We start from the raw sequence: 23,723 nt of genomic DNA on the forward strand, positions 1-23,723 counted from the left end.
CAAGCACCTTGTAATTTGGAGTTCCATTTCCTAAGGAACGAGATGCCAGAAAGTGACCAAACAGCTCCATAGGCTCATGTGTTGGAGCTACAAGGCTGGAGTACAATACAGATACAATAGCAAAGCACCAAAGATTGATGAGCCTCAGCTTTTACCCATTTTTGCATTATTCTTGACTGCATTCTTCCAGTCTCCTGGATAACTGTGCCATCTGTGAGCTATAGCTGAAATGAGCCTGGCCCAGGCAACTGAGACAAGTGATTCTTTGTAGCTCATTGCAGTGATGCTACAGCTGGAACCAATTTCATTAGCTAGCAATCAGAGGGGAAAAATACAAGCAATGAGCTATTTTCTTTGTAGAAAACAAAGATATTGGATGCTAGCTCTTGAATGTGAGTAGCCGTACAAGAAGTAAGCTAAAGAAAATACCCAGAGAAATGTGCACAGACTTTAACCAGAAGGCTTCATGCAAATTACCTCCAGGGCTTGTTTCTCCTTCACATGAGACATTTCCAGGGATGCAGCCCTGACTCCCACAGATGGGAGGAGTGCTGAGGAAGGGAAGCATGGGGGGGATCACACGCAGGCAGAGCAGAGCTCCATGGCAGCAGACATGGAAAGCCAGGGGAGAGGGAGCGATGCCAGTGACTATGCAGCTCTTGGAAGAATCATTAATTTCCTCAGATCCCTCCCCATCTGCGTGCTCAAGGGCACCTGTGAATAGGTTTTGGACCCAAGCTGGTGACTTTTTCCAAATTAAATCCTACTGAAAATATTATTGATGGCCTCCTATCTCAAGCTCAGCTTAACAGATAACCAGAGAAGCTGGAATTTTGAAAGCTTTCTTGAAGACAAAGCCTGAACTCATGCAGTTTCACTGCTGTAGAGTTAGTCTACGTTAATGTCATTTAAATTTTGCCCAGGGTCTTTAATAAGAATTCAAATATAACTGCTGGGGGTTTAAAATATGTGTTTTGAAAATTGGAGCCATCCAAACTATGCAGAACAGCACATCTCCTGTGTTTATTTTTATTCCTGATCTAGACTCTGCATCAGCTGTCTTCATGGTTTGGTAGTGTGAAGTATACTGGAAGCCTACCAAAGCAGATATATATATATAAAACTTCCTTTTTGGTTTGCATCAGTAGAAGGACAGATTCTTTTTCACTTTGAGTCACTAAAAAGTCACTGTGCAGGCTAATTTAAGACAAATGTGAGCACATGATATCTGAACAACGGATGTGAGGCTGTGTTTGAAGGAAGCATGCTGAAAAGGCCTGCATCCTTAGGGGTCTTTGGTGGGAGATAGCGCTGGCAACCACTTGGAGAAAGGATTCTGTTACTGCTGTGGTATTTTGGGCTCCAGGGTGTAACATTTAGAATGTGCTCTGCTCAGACGGTCATGGGAGGAGCCCCTCCACCGTGGCAACTCACATGTGACTTTGCATTGTTGGAAATGATCACACAGCAGAGAGAAAAAGAAAAAGGAGGATGGCCTTGCATACACAGACCGTGACGGTCTATGACTGCATTCTCCAAGGCTGTAAGCAGGAGTCATAAATTGCTGTATTGCTTGTTTTCACCTCTCATCTAATTGAAGAAACAGTGTATACAGGTTTGCAGATGGCCCATTTATTTTGCTGAACTACCTAGGACTCAAGGATGCTGTTTAGAACTAACTGGGTTCAAGCACAACAAAGGCATGGGGAAATTTGCTCTCGACAAAATCAATTGTCAGGCCTTTTCTGCAAGGCCACAGCACCTCCCTTCTGAATTAATGAAACCTTTGCCACAAAGGCAGAAAAAATATAAGGCACACTTACAAACTGGCAGAAATGTTGCAGAATTTTGCAGAGTTTTACAGCAGCACATATCAGCCCTGGGTATCAGCCCTGAGTGGGCTGCAGGAGGAAGGAAAGGCTATGTGCAGCTGCAGCTCACAGAGAATTTTTCAGACACATTCCACCTGAAGGTGTCCTGTGCCCCTGGAAAGAGGCTCAGCCTCTGAGGATATGTGAGCAGTTATGTTTGAGGCTATCCACCCTGTGTGTTCTGGGAAGCAAGAAACCCTCTGACAGCAAAGCCATCCTGCTCCAGCCTCCCCTCTACATACCCAAATATACCTGCTCTGCTGCAGCACGTGGCAGGTTGGGCCAATGCCAGATCTCTGCACTGTGGTCCAGTATAGTCTGGGAGACCTGAATGTGCTGTGCCAAGAGAGACCAGAATCACCATCAACAGAGCACAGCAACAGATTGGAAAGGGGAGTATTGTTTTCTTCATTTTATACAGAGTGGGCTGAGATACAGAAACATGTTGGATGTTGTCTTTGATTAAAGACTGGTGGTGATACTCAGAAATAGCTGCTGATTTCAGAATTCTAGGGAGCATTGGTTACATTGTGCCAAAGGAATAAAGAATCCCTAGTCACACCAGAAGTGTACTATAATTTTTTTCTCTTGATTTCTGTTCTTTTACTTGGAAGGTTTCTGTTATCCAACTTGAGATGACAGAGGTGATCGAGGACACATTATGGGCCAGGGGCTGTGAAGGATGAGCAGCCTAATGACCCACAAAAACCAACCCTGACTAGAAGATTCTTTACCCAAATTTCTCTCATAATCACAAATGGACTGGAAAAAAAAATAGAATCAATTCACTAACCAAAGAAGGTATAAAGCAATAATAAATTCAATTCCAGTACGATTTACCTTGTACAATATAGATGTAGTATATAGGTACTAATGTGAGTTTTGGATAGCATACCTGAGTTGCATCTCCAAATCTTTTTGATTGCTGCTAATCTTTGCTACTAAAATCACTGTATTGCTTATTTAGGTGTCATGCAATGACAAGAAAAGACACTGAAGTCCTGGAAGAGAGGACACTAAAGTTCTTACTGTAATTGCAAATCCCACCAGTGACTCAGGTTTTATAAACCTTAAAATGAGTTTCATTTCTGTGATAATATAAATTAATTTATAAATGGAAGGCAGTAAGCAGAGCTACACAATTCTTAGATGATTTGGTGTTTATTCCCCTTAGGTACTGCTGAGCTGTGGGCTTGAGTCTGTGGGTCCAGGACCACCTCTTGCCCTGCAGCAGGCATGGGTGCTCCTTGGAATCACAGCACGGAGAGAAAACCAGGAGACAGGCCATCTGTTGTGCTGGCCAATGCTAGCTCCAACAGGTGCATGTTTGAACAAATATTTGATATTGTCCAGGAAATACAAAGAGGTTTGTGTACATATTTCTGTGTTAAACTAGTCCTCTACACACTGCAGTGGGAATACAGCAGGGCACGGACTTCTGTTACTTCTCTTCCCCTGGGCCTGGCTGTGACCAGGCTTTGGCTCACGAGGCAGCTTTTGAGAAGAGACCCGGTTTATTATCCGTGAGGTCACAGGAGAGTCACTGGTGGTGTGGCACAGAAAGGCTGTGGGAAGTTTAGAGGAGGCTGTGGGAGGGCTGTGATTGCCAAAAAATCAGCACTTCTGTAGCCTGGTGTAGGGCTTTGGCCCAGATTTTTATGTGCCTGCTGAACACACGCAGCTTTGGAGGGCTGGGGATCAGAGACAGGGCCACGAGCACAGTGCCTTAGAATCACCACAGCAAGAGTAAACCCCTCCCTGCCAGACAGGCACAGAGCTCAATGCACAGTCCCCTACAGTGTCCACAACCCCTGCACAAAACAGCAGCAATGAGGTGGTGACACAGGACTTGGAGCAGCCGCAGGGCTGCCTCTGCCGGTTTGGCTGATGGAGGACAGAAGCTCATCTTTGTCAAGGGGAGAGGGGTGTTCCCCAAATACTGGATTCTGAACTGTGTTCCCTCATGCCTCTCTAATCACTCAAATATCTCACTCTACAATAATCATTTAAAAAATAAACCTAGGAAATGAGATAACTCTGGCAAGCACCAAACCCCACGAATTCATTCTCATAACACCAATCACTGCATTCCTGTTAACATCTCTGCTCTGTCCTTTCCTCTCAGGCTGGGTGGCTGCAGACACAGCCTGGATGATGGCAGCCACATGCAGGGAGCTTCACCTCCTGCCTCTTGTCAGGCCTCGGGCAGCAGCTCCCAGCTCAGCAGCAGTGGAATGGAAAATCCTGCTTCTCCCTACAGACCTCCTCTGCTTGGGTAAGGGTGGCTATTGACTCCATCATTTCTGCTCCTGCTCTGCTCAGGGCAGTTCTAAGTAACCCTTGGTAAGAAACCTCCTCTGCTGTTGTCTCTCCCGCGGCTCCTTGCCCTCCGGAGGTGGGACCCGATGATCCCGGCGGTGCCCGGCAGGGTCCAGCCGGGGCTGAGCGCGCCACGTCCTGCCCGGGGACCTCCCCAGCGGGAGCCGGGGACCTGCCGTGAGCTGCCGTCGTGCCGGCGATGCCGTGGCCCCGGGATGCTCCTCGGCAGCACTCGGAATTCCCGACACAGCCGCAGCTGCGGGGAACGCGCCTCTTCTGCGGAGAGCAGCCGAGCCCGTGGCGGGCGCGGAGGGCACCCGGGACCGCTCCGCTCGGGGCCGCTCCGTGCGCCGGCGGCTCGTCCGTGCCCGCGGCCACAGGGGCTACCGGGGCCACCGGGAGCCATCGGGGGCCACCGGGGCACCAGGGCCAGCGGGAGCCACCGCCGCGGGCGAGCGCGGCGGGGCCGGGCCTGGCCGGGCCGCCGCCCCCCGGGCCGGCAGCGGGCGGCGCGCCGGGACCGGCGGCAGCGGCAGGATGGTGAGCGGGGCGGCGGGCCGGGACAGACAGACAGACAGACAGACAGCTCCTGCCCGGGACCGACAGATAGACAGGTAGCTCCTATTGGGGACAGACAGGCAGACAGGTAGCTCCTGTCACGGACAAACAGCTGCGGCCGGGGACAGACGGGCAGCTCCTGCCGGGGACGGACAGACAGACAGATAGACAGGCAGCCCCTGCCGGGGACGGACGGACAGACAGACAGACAGGCAGCCCCTGCCGAGGACGGACGGACAGACAGACAGACAGGTAGCCCCTGCCGGGGACGGACGGACAGACAGACAGGCAGCCCCTGCCGGGGACGGACGGACAGACAGACAGGCAGCCCCTGCCGGGGACGGACGGACAGACAGGCAGACGGGCAGCCCCTGTCGCTGGCTCCCATCCCGAGAGCAGGGGCCGAGCGGCTGCTGCCGCCGTGCCGGGGCAGGGCGCTGAGCCGCAGTTTTGGGGCATTCGGAGCGCTCCGCCCTTGCGCTGCTGCCGCCCCGAGAGCCCCGCTCGGGCCGCCCGTTCAGCGTCCCCCGGTCCCGGAGCAGCTCCGGCAGGGCTGAGGCAGAAGCGCAGCGCCCGCGGCTCGGCCGAGTGACGGCGGCTGCGGCAGCGCCAGTGCGGGGCTGCAGGGCCATGCGGGGCTGCAGGGCCATGCGGGGCTGCAGGGCCATGCGGGGCTGCAGGGCCATGCGGGGCTGCAGGGCCATGCGGGGCTGCAGGGACATGCGGGGCTGCAGGGACAGTGCGGGGCTGCAGGGCCATGCGGGGCTGCAGGGACAGTGCGGGGCTGCAGGGACATGCGGGGCTGCAGGGACATGCGGGGCTGCAGGGCCATGCGGGGCTGCTGTGCCATGCGGGGCTGCAGGGCCATGCGGGGCTGCAGGGACAGTGCGGGGCTGCAGGGACATGCGGGGCTGCTGTGCCCAGCTCCGGCCGCAGCCACCGCACCGGGCACGGGCCCGCCCTGGCTCGGCTGCTGCTCTGCAAAACACCGCTGGCTGCTCGCTCTCTCGTGCTGAGCGCTTGCGAAACGCTCCTGTGCTCACTGGGAGATACAATGGCTGCCCAACATTATTACTTTCTGTTTAGGCCGTCAAGCATCATTACTTTTTCTCTTGCAATATAAAATTAGCAGAGGAATCTGAAATACAAAAAGGCAATGTGTTGGGACAGTGTTTGAAAAAACATCTCTTCCATGTTCATATATTTGCTTTTTGCAGTATGGATTTATAAACACGTGCCTGAAGTCTTTGGTGGTTGAAAAGTATGGTGAAGAAACATGGGAAAAATTAAGGTAATGTGTTCCCAATAAACGTAGTGCATTGACAGAAAGTGCTCAGGAATTCAGCAGCAGAAGATATAATTTCTTATTGGTAAATGGAAGCTGATGTGTAGCTCAAGTAATTATTATTAGGAGTAACTAACAGGGCAAAAGCAAGAGTTTGCCTTGTAACACTTCATCCTGTGATACTAATTTGTCCCAATTAATTTGTCATATCAGATAATTAAAGATGACATTTAGTCTTTTGCACAATTTTGCAATAGACTCCCTGGCTCACTGTGACAATATCGAGAAGTAATTATGCTGAAAAGATGTCATCCTTAATATAAAGTCAGTTTAATTCCAGTACTCAGCAGAGCAGCTAAATCATAGCATCATAGACCATCTGGTTCCAATCCCCCCTTCCACTAGACCAGGATGCTCAAAGTTCCATTCAGTCTGGCCTTGTATCACCTCTGGTTTTGTCTTGTTTTTATGGGCTATATGGTATTTCCAAGAAAAACAGATGATACTCAGTTGCCATATAATCCATCCACCATATATTATCATCCATTGGAGCCAATATAAAAAGAAAACAGCAGATTTGGGGAGCCCCAAGAGCTTGATGTTGTGGCCACATTGAACAGCAAACTAACCAGAAGATAAACTAAAACTCCACTTGCTCTAGCGCCCTGCAGTTTAATGTCTTAATCCTTGAAGGAACTTACTGTAATACCATAATGTGAAATAGCACAAATGGTGAGGTGGACACCACCACCCAGCCATGTTAAAGCAATTTAATTAATTTAAAGCAATTTAATATTAAATTTACACCATTAGGTGAAGTAATACGTAACACTTGAGGGAGGTTAAGGAGTGCATTCACAGCAAACAGTGCTTAAGGAATGCCAGTTGGGTCACCCAGGCATGTTGTATGTACAGCACTGCTGAGACAAGAATATTGTCTTCTCTGTTTTAGGCTGCAGGCTGGAGTCCAGGATTCTTTCTTAACTTTTGAGGTTTACAAAGATGAGATCACAATGCAGCTTGTCGACAAAGCCTGCAAAGTGTTAGGTATGTATTGGCATGCCTCAAAAATGGATCATCCTGGGTCAAGCCTGAGACTGCAGCCCTGGTTTTGTCCCTTGTGCCCTTGGGAATGCCTTCCCTACGCTGCAAATTTTATGCCTTCAATCTTAATCCACCTGACAACATTGCAAGAACTTCCAAACCTTTCTTATTCCTTAAGGTGTCTTTATTTTTGCCAGGTGTTCCTGCTGACATTGTTCTGAGGGAGTTTGGAAAGTATTTCTTTGAATTCTGTAAGCGCTCAGGCTATGACCACATGCTGAGGACACTGGGTGGAAATCTCTACGAGTTCATAGAGAACCTGGATGCCTTGCACAGCTACCTGTCCCTTTCTTACCAGGCAAGTGCGAGTAGTAACTGCTGAGCAGGTGTGGATGCACTTTGACAGAGTTCCTAACGCAAGGAACAGCATCTCATAGGTGTGAATAAATAATGAAAAAAAATCACCACAGCATGTTCTCTTCTGCTGTGTTCTGAAACAGATTACTCCAAATGTTAGGACAATTTCTGAAAATGTTTGGTTTTCACTAGTCCTCAGCATTAGGCATTATTTACTACATTGGCTCTAATGCATAGCAGATTTTTCTTCTCAGGTGAGAATATTTAATTTTCTGTTTTTCAATTTATTTGTATTACAGTTCATGTTATTAAGGCATGACATGATTTTGTATAAGTGGAATTCATCTGTAGACTTTCTCAGAAAAAAAGGTCTTGGTTTTGTTTGTTTTATTTCCTCAGGAGATGAATGCACCATCTTTTAGAGTAGAAAAGAATGAAGATGGGTCAATGCATTTACATTACTATTCAGACAGAAGAGGTCTGTGCCATATTGTGCCAGGTAATGAGACTAAATGCAGAGTACATATCAATGCAATGCATGTACAGACTAATCATAAATTTGCAGATGCACTCAGAGTTCAGTATCTTTTTTTTAGATGGGGCCTGGCCATGGAATTGAAGCCTGGTAGAGTTCGGTGCCCAGACACCTGAACTCAGTATTCCCCTACTGCCTGATCACTCCTAGCTCCCAGTAGCTCATCAAAATTTATTGTATGACAAGCCAGGCCATAAATGTCCATTCTTGCTATAAAGAACTCCCTTCCTGGAAGTAAAAATAAGGTCATGGTGTGTATTTGTGTGTTTATTAATTTTCAATGACTCGTGCTTTTTAAATTACAGTGAAGTATAAATTCTAGTTGAGTTGAAGACATTCATCCACCCTGTAGAACATCCAGCCTGTAAAACTCCTACTGAACCCTGCTCCAAACTGAATCTTTTACCAGCATTTTCCACAATCTCCAGAGCTGTACTTGTGCAAGCATTAGAGAGCTATAGGTCTGTAAGAGATGATCATGTTCCTTTCTTTCATAAATGATGCTGAATTTAGAAGTTCATCAAAACATCCCCCTTTGTCAAAACTTATTCGATATTGAAAGCACAGAATTATTTGGAATTTCAGAAAGAGCTTTTGATGTCATTTTGATGTCCAGTCTTTTGCCTAAAACATAACCAGAAATGAGAGAACTGATTGTGCATCTGCATGAAAGATATTTCCTTCCTTTCAAAATATAATATTCTTCAATGACTGAAATAGATTGTAAAGCAGAATCTTTTTAGACTCCCTGCACTCTTTGGGTTGATGGAAATTCATATTATTGCTCTATGACTACTTGAACACATTCTTCAGATATCCTGCTGAGCTGCTCCTAGTGAAAATCAGCATTTGTCTTCAGCCAAGGCAAAAGCAGCAGTAACTTTAAAGCTGACCTCCTATGTGCATATTCTCATCATGGCAACGGTAGCAAGAACGACAGGTGTTGCTTTCTTCTTCCAGAGTCCTTTGGAAAAGTGATTTCTGAAACAGTGAAATTCCACTGTGGGCCCTCTGAAATGGGAATTGAAAAGGTTTTGTTCTTGGCAATACCTTGTCTTTTGTTTCCCGTTCAGGAATCATCGGTGCAGCAGCCCTGGATTTTTTTAACATTGAGATTTCAATGAAAATAGTCAATCAAACAGAAGAAGAAGAAGAAAGAACTGGGAAAAAAGAACATATTGTTTTTCTTGTCACTCAAAACCCTCTCTTTCCATCCAAGGAAAGAAATGAATTTTCTTCCTCATCTCAATGTCTTGTTGACTCTGAAAAACAAATTGAGAACCAACTGAATAAAGAGGTATTTTAATATTCATTATCACCATATAACTCAAATATATTTAAAATAAAAACACCCTAGAAATTTCCCTTTGGATTTATTTCAATAGGACCTTGAAAAAGCCAAGAATGCAACTGGAGACAGAGGGAACTCTGTTTGTCCTGTTAAGAAGAGTCACTGGAGAACATTAAGAGGAATAATCACATTAGGAAAAGGTGAGAGATCATTCAGAGGGAGCTCGTCATCATTTCTGAGTCTCTTCAATTAGAAAGTCAGTAAGCCTCCCTATCCCCACCCACCCATCCATTTTAAAGTTACCATTTATATTTCCTCTGCAACTTTTCAAAATGTTTCTGGTTACGTTTCTTTCAGTTTGACATTGCTGATCAAAGAAAAATTGCAGATAATAAGCATGCTTAGTAATGACAGATACTTAAATGGAATATGACCTGTCACTTTTGTCTCTTAAACAGGGCTTTCATCTGAAAATTGTTCTTCTATAAAATGCCATTGTGTGATGAATTCATTCTCATGTCACTTCGTATAAGATGCTGAATTTAAAAGTGTGGTTTTTTAATTTGGTAGATACTACTTCTTTCCAAAATTATCAACTGTAGTAAATTTTGAAAGCCAAATTAAATCCTCCACTACCAAAAGTCTACTGCTAATCTAGTAATCCCTGTTCTTACCTCTATGTATTAGATGTTTATATATGTTTATAAAATGGAAGGAATTTTTAAGTTAGGATCTTACTTGCTAAGTGTTCCTTAGTAGCTGGAAAAATGTATTAAATCCACTTGTGTGCATATTTTTGTGGGATGGAGCTGTGTTACATTGCTGTGGCATATGCAGATTGGTAGAGAAGTAACATCTACAGTTGTTCATCTACTCTTATTTTTTCCACATAATTTCATGCATTTAGTGCTCTGTGTTTTTGGTGTATTTAAGTTTTAAGCTCCCAGCCAACTCACAGCAGTTGCTAATCAGCTGTGGGTTACACTGCAGAGCATTTAGCACAGATGTGTGCACATTCTGGGCCCACACACTGTTTGCTTTTGTCTTCACTCACTATGTAGGGTCCTGTCTCACCAAGTGATACAAAGTAATGCTGATTGGTTTTATGACGAGCAGCCTCATTTAAAAACTACGCATTTATCTCACCACAGGTAAGCTCCTGAGAGGATTTGATCCTGTTTATCCCAAGAGCCTCTGGATTGATACAAAAACGTTTTGCAATGGACTTCCTTTTCATATGGTTTTTGACAAAGAGGTAGGACAAGCTTCTGGTCAGGGCCCTTGGTTTGCATAAACCTCCTTGTACTTTCCCTCTGTTTTGACTGTCCTACAGTTTCCTGCTTTCATGTGCTCTGTGTGCAGTCTACACTCAGTTACAGGATTTGCAGAAATACTCTGTTACAGAGACATGCTCCATATTGCTGCAGATAGGAATCTCCTTTGCATTTATCGAGTTTACCATGGCTGAAACAGCTGCAGATATGCCAGCAAGGTTTATTGCAGCAGTCTATCTGGCACCAAACAGTGAGCAGAATTTTTCTGGTTTCTGGTCACCTTCCTGTTCCTGGATATACCAGAGACATGTCCCATCCTTTAAATCGGCTTTGCAGTTTAAAGGATGTTCCCCCCTCTCCTCCCACTTGCTAACCCATCCCAGGGCTTTGAGGGCTTTGCTGGCAGCTGAGGCCTTGTGCTTTCCTGAGTCTGCTCCCAGCTACTGACTGAGTCAGGCAGTGTGCAGCCCCACTGGGACCCAAAAATCTCTTTATCTTCTGGGGCAGGACTGAGTCTCCTCTCCTGTGCACACATACCCTGCAGCCCCTTCAGGGCTGCCCTTGGCTGGTTCCCAGCCTGCCTGGGCTCCCACAAGCCACAGGTCCTCTTGCTCCAAACTCTGTGGAGAGAATATTGGCTTAAGACAGGAGCAAAGAAAGGAGAAGCTGAGGATGGGACAGCAGAAGAAGGCTGAGTACATTCCCCTCAGGAAATGTTTTGTGTCATGCTGATCGAGGTTCCAGAGCACATAATCTGCTTCATGCCACTGCCCACATCAGCCAAAACGCAGAGTCTTAAACCTTTCAAGAAGGCCAGTATGCATAATTTAATAAAATTACTAGTGTGCAAAGAAGAAAAGTCTACACCCATTACTGGTAGCCAGGTCAGAGCTTCAATAACTGATGACAAGCAAAGAAGAACATTTCTGCAGAATTTAGGAGCTCACGTATGGTCAGCAGAGTAAAGGAAAGTTACTAAACCTTTACACTTCATTAAGAGAAAGTAACCCATGGCATCTATTAGAAAATTAATATTTGTCAAGGCATTTTATGCCACAGTTGTTTTCATTTTGGAATACAAGACACTCTGCTATCTCTAATTTTCTACCTGTAAGGCTGTTTGTGAGGCCTACACAAATGCAAGCAGGGATAATAGCAGGTGGTTTTGGGGGTTTTTCACAATTGACAGGAAGGAACATTTTAATAACAACATTCGTTTCTTGGGGCTTTGTCTTGCTATGAAGGGCATGCATTCAGAGCTGTGTAGTGCTACACTGACAAGAGAGGAACTTTGCTCAGAAATAAGTCATGTGCTCTAGAAAGACTGAGTGTGGGGAAATGTATAAACAGTGATCAGCTGTAGCTTGGTCTGAACCCAGAGGGACATGGATTGTAACACTGGTCCATATTTTCTTTTTAAGCTCAAAGTGAAGCAAGCTGGGGTGAGCATTCAAAAGATTGTACCTGGCCTTCAGACCATGGGCATCTGCTTGGATCAGTACTTCAGGATTGTTCACCCAGAAGTACCCTTCACCATCTCCAGCATTCAGAAATTCATCAACAGCCAATTTGTTTTCCAGACTAGGAGAGAGATGATGCCTGAGTCATGGAAAGAACGGCCAATGCTAGAGCTAAGAGGTACTTCACTGTTTTCAATAGTATAAGTGCTCATATTAAATCAGGAATTACACTGAGGTGCACTCCTGACCTCACTCAAGTCCTACAAATAGCCTTTGGGCAGTGAGGAGATTAAATGGTTCTGTTTAGAGAAACAGTAGATGCTTGTACACAAATTCTGCTGTTACCTCACCAGATTTTGAAGGCTTTCAGTCAGAAACAACAACTCTGCTCCTATTTGAAAGACTTAGAAATATGGTGGTTTTCTGATGCTGCAAAACCCACATGTGAATACATGATTTGTTCTTAATTTATGCCTTTGAGGGGAGTTATTTGCTACTGGCTGGGTTTCAAATGTGATTAAAAATAGATTTGTTCTCTGTACTTTTTTTTTTTGTAGCACATTTTCAGGTTCCAATTTCTGTCTTCACAAACCCCCCCAAAGACACATAAGAATTTACCAGTTAAAATTATCTCAGCAATAAAGATACTGTATTTGCTTTATTTTTAGTGAGAGGACTGAATATGAGATGATCCTCTGCTTGGTGTAATTAACTATAATGACATTTTGTTTAATTGTTCTGTGCTTCAGTTCTTCTTTTCTCTTTTAATGTGACCTAATTTTCTCTTGTCTCCTTTCACCTTTATGTAATGAGTGTCAAATCTTGTTTTCCTGAGATTCAGAAAAAATTTTAAGGTCTAGGGACACCTTGAAAAAAGTAATGCTACCAAAACAAGGAACTTTGACTGGTCATGGGTACAACTGTACTTTCTCTTATGCTCTAGGGGTTAATTCACATGTATCTATCATGTTTCAACCCTCTTAGTTTTAAAGCTCTTCATCCAGTAGCACTGGGGATGAGGTGAGGGAGAAAGAAAGAAATAGGAATTCCTAGATTGCTGTTTTGCTACTTACAGAGCAAGTCAATAATACTAATACTACTAATAATAATTAGAATCGTAATCAAACCTCAACCAAAACCCAAAAAGCTAGATCCCCCACCAAAAATCCCTTTTACCTTTCAGGCATTTTTGTAACTGCTTGTTTAGATTATGATAGCAACTAAAAGCTGCTATTTCCAGGGAGGAAAGTGCCATTGACTTTACAGGGACACAACTTATGCACTGTGAAATTAAACTTCAAATGTTTTGCTTAATCACTGTGAGTCTCAGATCCCCTGTGCATGATTCTGACTGACTGGCTTTGGGAATAGCTCAAGAACTAGGAGGAGAGGAGGGGACAATGCAGAGAGGAGGGAAAGGAGAGGAGAGATGTTGAGAGTGCTGGAGTTCCTCACGAGGAGAAGGGACTTGAATCATAGCTGGGCTCTGCCCAGCACCTGCAATGAGGGACTGACTGCTTCCTGGGCTCCAAAATTTGGTTGTTTGCCTAGTGTGGCTCCTCTGTACAAGTTCACCTCGAATTCCTGGGAAATAAATTGCTGTGATCATCCAGACCCTACAGAAACCCACTGAAGTGGATGATCACAGCAATTTATTTCCTAGAAAATTTAAGGCAGAAGTTCCTTAGAACTCTGCCTAAGATTAACAGCAGTAATGCTGAGCTCTCTGTGAAAGGCCACACTGCTGAAACCCTTGCCAACACTTGTTCCACACAGGCCAGATGATGTGGATGGAGTCCCTGCAGTGCATGCTCTACCTCTGCTCACCTTTGCTTCGCACTTTGCATGAGCTGGAGGAGCGGCAGATGCACATTGCAGACATCGCCCCTCACGACGTGACCAGGGACTTGATTCTCCTCAATCAGCAGCGACTGGCAGAGATGGAGCTCTCAAACCAGCTGGAGAGGAAGAAGGAGGAGCTGCGGATCCTGTCGAAGCACCTGGAGGAAGAGAAGAAGAAGACTGAAGCTCTGCTCTATGCCATGCTTCCCCAGCACGTGGCCAACCAGCTGAAAGAGGGGAAGCGAGTTGAGGCAGGTGAATGAACAGGATGCATTTGGGATGTGTGGTTTGTGCAACGGGAGATGGTGATAGAGAGATTGGGGTGCTGGCACAGCCCCGTTGCCACTGCCCTGGAGTCCATTCTCTACCTGGGGACATCCATGTGTAGGAGGATGATCACAGACCCTTAATTTTGCTGATAATAAAAATTAAGCTATTCTTTCAAAGAAAGCTTTGGAAGCTCTTTGCCAAAATTGTTCCTTAGATGGTGAAAGATGGTAATAGCTGCCCATTCAGTGAACAAAATTCAGTGTTTCGGCAATAATCTGAGATTTTGGTTTTAACTTTGGCACACAGGAGAATGAGGGCTCAGAAGTGAAGGGAATAAAGAAAGTGGACTTTGCTAGAAAATTCTCTTAGTACCTCTATGCTATCTATAAATGCAGGATGATGATGATTCCCATTGTTATTAAGGGTAGCAATAATATGCTTAAATTCCCCTTAGTGAGCATGTATATGAAATTAGGGATAACGAGCTAAGTGTATCCTGTATATGGTATATTCAGATTTTTGGGTTGTTTGAGATGTGCAATTATTCTTATATTTGATATGGTCTTTTCAAACAATTCTCAAACAGATACTGTGGCTGTCCAGCCATTACAAATACCACTGTTCTTTCTGCCCACAGGAGAGTTCAAGGAGTGCACTATATTGTTCAGTGATGTGGTGACCTTTACCAACATTTGTGCCCAGTGTGAGCCTATTCAGATAGTTCTCATGTTAAATTCAATGTACCTGAGGTTTGACAGACTGACCACAGTGCATGATGTGTACAAGGTAGGTACTGATCAAAAAAGGCTGCAGAAATTTTTGATGTTTTTTTTTTGTTGGTTGGTTTTTTGTTTGTTTTGTTTTGTTTTTAAATGTACTTAAATCCTCTTTACCACAGCATGATTCTTGATTAAACCATAAAACATTACCTATTTGTAGTGGCCACACAAACTGAAAAACAGGGAGAAGTGGAAATTATTGGACAAGAACACAACTTCTATCATAGGCTAAAGTCTCTTCCCACAATGCTAATACCAGAATGGCTCTTCTTTTTTATACCTCTCTCTCCCTCCTTTCTCAAATGCCTGTCCAACATGAATAATTTGCCTAGTTCTTTTATTTGAACCTCTTCTGAATGGGTCACTATGTCATAGTGTCTTTTGGTAGGAAATAATGTTATAAACAATACCCAGACAACAGATAGACTTTTATTTCATGGAGATCTTCAGCAATGGTATCATCTCCTGCTAACCCCCACAGAGCATCAGTTAGACATAGACTGTACATGTGGTCTCCAAACTGTGCTGGAAGATCAGAGCCCTGGCTGGCCTATAATAGTAATGTTATTAACACTTCTAGAGGTACCAGATTTGATGTGCTGAAGAGCACTTCCTAAGTTTCTGTCTGTCCCCAGCTCATTAAATATTTAGGAAGGCAGAAATAGTAAAGGGTGAAATCCAAACCTGGTTCATTCCTTGCTCAGGCAAGGCTTGCAGTTCATTGCACAGTAAATTGTACTGGGAAATCAGAAGCATTTCTTCCTTGGCAAGGAATCTGTATTCAATAATTGAAGCATCCAGGATATGGCCCACAGATTTCAGGATAAATTAGCATCATATTCTATCTAAATCATCCGTCATAAGTAAATGATCTGTCACTGTAATACCTCCTTTTGAAGCCTGTATATAACTCCTATTAATATTGAAGGAAGTTACTGGGGTACAGAGAGCAAGGATGAGATTACTATTGCAGGGAATTGGAAAAGAAATGAAATAGTGACATTGATCAAAGAAACTTGGCCCAAGCTTATAAACATCTGAAGTTATGAATAAATCTTGTTAAATTAAATCTTCTACTATGGCTGAAAAATAATTAGGGTATCTGTTTGCATTAGTAGCTTTTTACAGTTGGTTTTAATTTGTTACAGAAAATTACAGGCATCACTCTGGGTTTGGCTGTCTGATAGAAGGCATGGACAGGAACACATTCTTTGAGATTGATGTGCTGAACTGTTTTAAGTCATTGTGTTAATGAACAAACCCAAATATTAAATTATGTTTCCACTCTCCTATTGGTGTTAATTTTTAAAAAAGCCAGTTGGTCTAATCTAAAAGATCTCTTATTTACTGATGATAAATGGGCCAGTGAAGCCTCATAAGAGCAATTTGGAAAATTTCATTACTGTCTAACAGGCTTTTACAGTGGATTTTATACATTTAAGAATTCTCTGTTTCAAACAGGTCTGTTCTATTCACAGCAAAATTTTTGGTACAGGAACAAAATCCAAAGTATTTATCAGATACTTTAGTGTGTATTTCAAGGAAACGGGATGCCTGAAGGAGGACTAACCCTTCAGCATTTGTCTCACAGGCTGCAGCTGTTGTGAGAAAACAGCTGGTTGTAGGGAAGGATGCTCCCAAATTGTTTAGCTCACACTGTATGCTGTGACATCCTGGAGACTGGAGGTTCCTTAATTTTGTGTGTACCCCTTAATCATAATCAACAGTGAATGGGCTCCCTTGCTGTATTGTGGCTTTTTAAAAAATAAATCTCTCTCAAATAAGAAACACACTTTTAGCACCAATTGTGAATTAGGGCTAATTAACAGCACTCATCTGTCAGGGAAGCTCCTGGCTCAGGAGGCTGTGCCTCGGGCTAGCTCTTTGCATGTCTGCATGTCTTTACCAAGGTCTGCCCTGGGTAAGAGGAAGGCAAACAGTCTGACACTTGCACAGCAGCTCTTTCTCCTTAGGGTCTCTCATACTGATGTCTAAAGTGGGTCAAGTGAACAGGGACTGAATGCGTGGAAATTTTTAGTGTGGAGTGAAGGAAAAGATCTTCATCTCAAGGAAACTCATGTGTGCTAAAGCTTTCCAGTGACTGGAAGCATCTTTGAAGAGAAAGGGGCAGTTGGTGTAGATAAGAGCCCTGAACAGCAAAGCACTAACCTGAGTGAGGTACACCTGGCATGCTGATGTGCTTGTCCCTCTCAATTTAAGGTGGAGACGATTGGAGATGCCTACATGGTGGTAGGTGGGGTCCCTGTGCCCGTACCCACTCACGCAGAGCGAGTTGCTAATTTCGCCTTGGGCATGATAATGGCTGCCAAAGGAGTACAGAACCCAGTTTCTGGGAATCCTATCCAAGTAAGTTAATGCAAAGGTGCATGTGTGTCTCTGCTTCTTGTGCTGAGCTTCTGGTTAGTGTACTGCAGCAGCACCTCAAAGAGCTGCTTCTGACTCCGCTTTGGGCAAGGCCCACGTGGACACGTTTTCATGAAGAGCCTCTCCCTGCGGATATTTTAAATCATACTGCTGTCCAGTGTTGTGTTGAGATGAACTTTTTGGTGGCTGGATAGCTTTCAGAAAGATGTTAAATAACAAGTGACGTTTCTGGGGGGTGTTTTATGTCTTTGTAAAGATTCGAGTTGGGATCCACACAGGTCCTGTCCTGGCGGGAGTTGTTGGAGAAAAGATGCCTCGTTACTGCTTGTTTGGAGACACGGTGAATATCGCCTCCCGTATGGAGAGCCACGGCGTGCCCAGCAAAATTCACCTGAGCTCCAGTGCCTATCAGTGAGTACCTGATGGAAACTACCTGCTCAATTCTGTGCTAAAATCCACTGCCTTGGCAGCTGCACCTTCCACTGTAGATGGTGCTTAGTCGCTCATTTAAGCAGCTTGTAAATGACGGTCATTGCTTGTAAATTTTAATTTTTTTCCTAATTATTCCAAATATATATAGAGGTAAAGGTTTGAGAGTCTCCATCCTAGAAAGCAAAATATTAAAAAAAAATTAATTGTGATAACTTATTTGGAAATATTGATAAATTAATGGAGATGCTAGAAAGACAGAACATTTAGAACATTTAATAACAAAAGGTTTAAAATCTCTCTGATTGAGCACCATAATTTGTAGTGAAACAGTTTTATTTACACTTACAAGGATTAACTACATAAACAGTTATCCTCTTCATGCTGTAATTTACTTTCCAGAAACTCATGTTTGTAAAAAATTAATACTACATTTTCAAGAACTTTATGTATGCATAAAATCTGCATGCACGAGTGGAAGCAAAGACAAACTACAAAGGAAGGAGTACAACAACATTGTCTGGGCACATAGGAATGATGCTGGGAAAATGAGAACTCAGCTGGCATTGAAATGGGCAACAAAGTTCAAAGGCAGTCAGAGGAGCTTCTGCAATGTTAGAATATAAATAGAAACATGGACCTGCTGTGGCAGGTGATTTAGTGACAGTGCCCTGGAGGAAGGCTGAGTTACTCAAGGCCTCTCCTGCTTTGGTCTTCACTGATGAGATCTTCAAGGTCCCTGCAAGCAAGAGTCAGGGTTCAAGGAGTAGGTGAACTATGAGTACTGGAAGAGGATCAGAGCAAGGGTCTTTTGAGGCATCTCAGTCTACAGAATGCACAGGAGCAGAAGGGATCTGAGGTAATGAGAGCTGGGTGATGGCACTGCAGAGCTGCTGGCTGTCAGCTCTGGAAGGCCATGACTGTCAGCACCGTAGCAGCTGAAGAAAACTACAGCTGCATAGAAAAATGGCAAGGGGGACGTGGTGAAACTGTAGGCTGGTCAGCCTTATGTCAGTCCCAGTGAAAATCAAATGGCCATTTTTTGGACACGTGAAAAAGGCAATTTGAAATAGCAAGTCTGGATGTGAAATAAATTAGTCAGTCATGCTTGATGGACCTGATTGCCTTCTCTGATGAAATGACTGAGGATCATTCTGTCTAGCTTATATTGGCTGCCTCACTTCTTAATTTCTGTTTACTGGAAAATAAGAACCCTCCACCCTACTGAAGTATTTGACTATGTGATCCATTAATTTTTGATCAGACCGTATGCGTAAAGCTATGACAGCACAGCAGGCTTGAATAAACAGTTGAAACAAACCCTCAGTTGTTCACAAATTGAGATCCTTTTCCCCAGACTGTTGTGATTTGATCACTCAGCTTTTTTAAAATATCAGAGTAGTTTTAAATTGTCTTGAATTTTCATGTGTCATTTTGCTTCTGATACTTTAGGTGCCTAAAATACAAGAATTTTGAGATTACTGAAAGAGGAGAGATAGAAGTAAAAGGAAAAGGGAAAATGCGCACATACTTCCTCATTAGAAATAAATCTGCAACTGAGAATGAGATTATGGGAAAGCCAATGAAAGATTTGGATTCTGGCCATGAATCTGTTCAGTCCTTTCCAGAAGGCAAGACTGAAACTATACCAAGTTCTCATCAACCAGGTAGAGTCAACTCAACACATATTTTCCTCCTTGAACAAACTAATATTAATACAGTCCAATTAAATGTCCTTTTGTGTTCTTCTTTCAGCTACTCAGACTCAGCAAAAGAAGGACCAGACCCCAGCTATTGCAATGAAGTATGTTGATGGCCCCCCAGATGCACAAAACAGCCTGAAAAGAAGAAATCAGACGAAAGTTGGAGATTTAACAGGTAGTTTTTTATTTGCCATCTCACAAAGACCACAGAACTAGGAAGTAACTGAGGCTTAATCTTGCAAGTTCTTTATATTCATCTTCTGAATAAACATAGTTTTACTCAAGCCAGAAATTCATTTCAGCATATACACATTACCCTTCTGCACAATCTCTAGGGCCAGACAAATTTCACCTTTGGAGCAATCCCAGGTGTTGACTGTGCACTAGTGAAAAAGAACCCCAGAGCCCTTCTGGGAGTGCAGGTTAAATGGATAAACGTTAGACAGCTCTTGACAGGGACAGACCCATGAACTGTTCATGCACACATCTTTTCCTAGAAGCCTTATGGGGGGAGCCTTACCGACTCAAGAGAGACCTCAGTCCTGTCTGCTGCAGGAATCAGAAGAATTTATTGCCATGCTTATGTTTTGTGACCAAAGTTCATTCTCCTTTGAAGCAGCTGATACTGAGAGATAACAGATTTGATGCCATAACAACCTAATCTTATGCAGCAAGTCTTGTAGTTCTATTTATGTGTTTTGTGGATTTTATACAGACTAAATATGTTGTTACTAATTACTAGAAAATATTTTACTGCCTTCCCTCCCACCTGCTTAGATGTGGTGGTTAGTCTAGTATGTGTTGTGCTGACAAACAGAAACCTCTCTGGTCCTTAAAAACTCACACTGCAGGAGTGTTTTCTTTCAGGCAAAACTTGTGATTCCAAAAGCGATGGGAGTCTCCATGGCAACCAGCATGCAGATGATGGTCCTCATCCTCCAAACCAGGGAAGAGTCAAACCTGCTGCTGAAGAGCCACAGAATAGAAATGTTCGCTCTAATTTTTGCACTTTACTCTAGGTTTCTTACTTTTACATTAAACAGAGAAATTTTGTTATGATTTTGTGCATTTTGCTGTTATGGGACTTATTTTGTATATGAATGCCACATGATTTTGTAAAAAAAAAAAAAAAAAAAAAGAAAAAAGACATTTCATCACAGTTTTCAGTAAAAATAAAACAGTGGAGGAAAATTTTTTTAATCCATCTACATGGGCCATATAATACTCCCAGTGGAGAAAGAAACCCTTGCAGGATGCTTTGAAGATGCATTTTCAACCTGTGCCACATCTTTGAATATCCTTGTATAAAAATCATGTGTTGGTATCTGATGCAGCAATCGGGAAAGAGGTGACTCATCCAGCTAGAAATATTCCTACTCAAATGAGCACTTGCCATAAAAGAAACATTCCCTGAAGTGACCATCTGTCTTGACTCCAGCACAGCCAACAACTTCCCCATGTAAGGTTAGTAGCGTTCCACCTGTGTTTTAACTGCCCTAACAGCTGCATTTCTTAACGTGTCTTTTGTTGGGTAAAGGCATTATGAAGTAGAAGTGCAGAATAGATCTAAAACAACCTGTATTTTTGTATCCTGAAGAGAGAATAACGTGTACTCGATAGCAGCCAATGGTAAAAAAGAGCATCTGTGGTCTCTGAACCAGCCATACATACTGTGCATAGAAGGACATGGAAATGGTGGAGTTACAAAGCATCAGATTTGTCACAACACTGAAGGACTGTTCAAGGCCTACAACCTATTTGAGACCTTCAAATGAGTTTCAAGTTTATTTTTAATTTTTTCAGCCCAGCTAAACAACAACAACGAAAAAAAAAGATTGAGGACAGCAGAAGGAGACTGTCAGTGCTGGAATTAATGTTGCTAGCAGCAATGAAAACAACAGCATTAGAGATCAACATTACCTGGTATCAGAGGCTGCTCAACTGAAATACTTCCATGATGATATATTCTTAGAGTATATGTATTCTTAGAGCCTGATCAGAAATGGGAGAGAAAAATTGAAGCTCATTTGTCAGGGATTTCAGAGAGAGGAGCAAAATTACAATGGTTATAAAGGTTGTAGACAATTTGGTGCATCATAAATTGTGCTCTCACTTCTATAAATGGAGCTTGGAATAGGTGGGTGACTTTGACAGAAGATGTGCCCTGCACACTGATTTATTACCTCTGGGTGTGGATTCATCGACTAAGGATGCAGGCATGAGACCAATGTGCACTCTGGGTAAGAATTCACTGAAGAGGCTGATAATGTTACTCCTCTCTACCAGCCTGGAGCATCACATTTCCACCTCTGTGTCTGCAGCAAGAGCAAGGCTCTTTAAACACCAGACAGAGAGCTAAGACTGATGAAAGGCATCTCCTCCTCTTTATAGTATAGCCAGATGAAATTTCACCTGGTTAGATTTTTTTTTCAAATCTCTGAGACAGGGGCTCCATAGTCCAGGAGCTCAGTCTAAAGGGACAATTAGTGCAATTAGACCAGCAGAGGAGGGTGCACAGAGTGAAACCGTTGGTGCTGTTCTCCATGCAAGAGATGTTCCTGGGGTTTTGCTAGGTGTGGTCCCAAGCAATGAATACCTGTTAGCTTTTGGAGCACCTCAGAAGCACATCCTCTGACAGCTTCATCCAGAAGAGATCCATTTGTGTGCTGTGAGACCACTACAGTGAGAAATGAAGTATGGTAAGTGGGTTTGAGCAGAAAATTCCCTCAGGACTGTACTCCTGATTGACTGAAATGCTGTTGCAGGCACACCCTGTAACAAAAGGACCTTCCACCATACAGCTGAGCAGCACCATTCAGGGAGTCCAATTTTATGAGTGGAAAGCTTTACTTAATTATTTGGATTTTGTCATCTAAGTATTGTTCATTATTTTGAGGTCAGGTGAGAGATCTACTGTATGTTGATGCTATGTCTAAGGGTTATAATTGTTAGGCTGGGTATGAAGATTTCAAACTCTGCTACCATCAGACACACAATCTAAATGTCACCTTCACTCTTGGTAGCTCCTCCCCATCGTCCCAGTGCTCCTGGCTTTGTGCTTCTGTAGTACGACCGCAGCTTTAACGACTTTCCTGAAGAATGAGAATACCCAGTTTCTCTCACTCACAATGATGTAAAAGTGAGCTAACAGTTAAATCAGCACTATCCCAGTGATTGAAGTTAAGAAGGAACTCTGAGCAGACTTTTGTGTCTCCAGCCTTGAGATGTGTTTCAGTACTCTGGACTAGTCTTGCTGATGGAATGGAGAACATGTCATCTAACAAATGGCAGTGGAGGACTCTCATTTTTGGCTGTGGACATCTAAAGCCTCTTTAGTTCCAAGCACAAGTGTGACACAGGAGTTTACATCTCTCAGTGGCCAGTGTGAATGCAGCAGGGAAGCTCTTGCTGTCTCTGGTGCTCTTGCAGTCCCACACCTGTGTGGCTGAACATCACTGACCACTCTGAAAAAGAGAATTTCCAGTTGGAAATGGTCCAACCAGCCTGGCCACCAGTGTATAGGGTTTGGTATATATTCTGAGGTTTAATATAGATATGCTACAGAGTTTTAGGCAGAAGCCCAGAACTCCTCTGAACTTGTATGGATCATCTTGGGAAGAAGAAAGAAAAGAATCATGGCTTAATTGCTGCCAGCATCTCTCTGTCCTTTAACACTTGCTTTGCTTAAACCTGCCCTTCTTGCACTGAAAAATCTATGGGTGTTTAATATTGGAATGTTTTAATTGCCAGTAAGTGCTCCATGGTAAGGTACTTCATGCTGTACTGTGGTAAAAATAGTGTGCTCAGTGGTTTCTCTGTGGCATCTGCTACAATCTGGTTCTCCTGGAGGTGCAGAGCTGGGTCAAATCTGCACAACTGCTTCTAGAAATTAATATGCCTGTGCATCATCATGTGTTCTTAAATCTGTAGGCACTGCTAAAGACTGCAGAAATATAATTCAAAAATAAATCTTTTCATTAATATACTGACTGCCATTTATCAATGACTATTTTGATTCCTGTCCCTCTTTTCCCTTCCACCTTTTTTATTCTCTTTTTCCTCTTGGCCTAAAAAACTGCTCAGTCTTTGTGTCAGTCACATATCTACAGTGAATTGACACAAAAAGGGTGGGAGAATTCCCAGCACTGCTTCATGGAAGCTGAGGGTTAGGAAAATTAAAAGCTGAGACTTTTGAAAGCTTTCTGAAGCATATGGATTCCCAAATCCCATTAAGTCTGGTGTTAACACCTTAACTGTAAAAGTCTGGGTACCTTAAAGGTCCGGGGCAAGATATTTCAAAGACTTTTGTTACTTTCCTAAG

At 43.5% G+C, this 23,723-nt stretch overlaps 1 protein-coding gene across 1 annotated transcript; it reads left to right on the forward strand.

Annotated features, from left to right (window-relative positions):
- Positions 1 to 4,276: 4,276 nt before the first annotated feature.
- Positions 4,277 to 20,458, forward strand: LOC111933549 (guanylate cyclase soluble subunit beta-2-like). The gene is made up of 16 exons (XM_086844157.1): positions 4,277 to 4,804; positions 5,966 to 6,039; positions 6,986 to 7,080; positions 7,275 to 7,435; positions 7,834 to 7,933; positions 9,043 to 9,266; positions 9,355 to 9,460; positions 10,412 to 10,515; positions 11,956 to 12,172; positions 13,771 to 14,091; positions 14,744 to 14,892; positions 17,106 to 17,252; positions 17,527 to 17,681; positions 19,152 to 19,366; positions 19,455 to 19,577; positions 20,270 to 20,458. The coding sequence occupies exons 1-16, from the start codon at positions 4,277 to 4,279 to the stop codon at positions 20,419 to 20,421; spliced, it is 2,871 nt and encodes a 956-aa protein (XP_086700283.1). The 3' UTR covers positions 20,422 to 20,458.
- The last annotated feature ends 3,265 nt before the right edge of the window (positions 20,459 to 23,723 follow it).

Source organism: Cyanistes caeruleus, chromosome 10 (assembly GCF_971803275.1).
Source record: "Cyanistes caeruleus chromosome 10, bCyaCae1.hap1.1, whole genome shotgun sequence".
In the NCBI taxonomy this organism is placed as follows: domain Eukaryota; kingdom Metazoa; phylum Chordata; class Aves; order Passeriformes; family Paridae; genus Cyanistes; species Cyanistes caeruleus.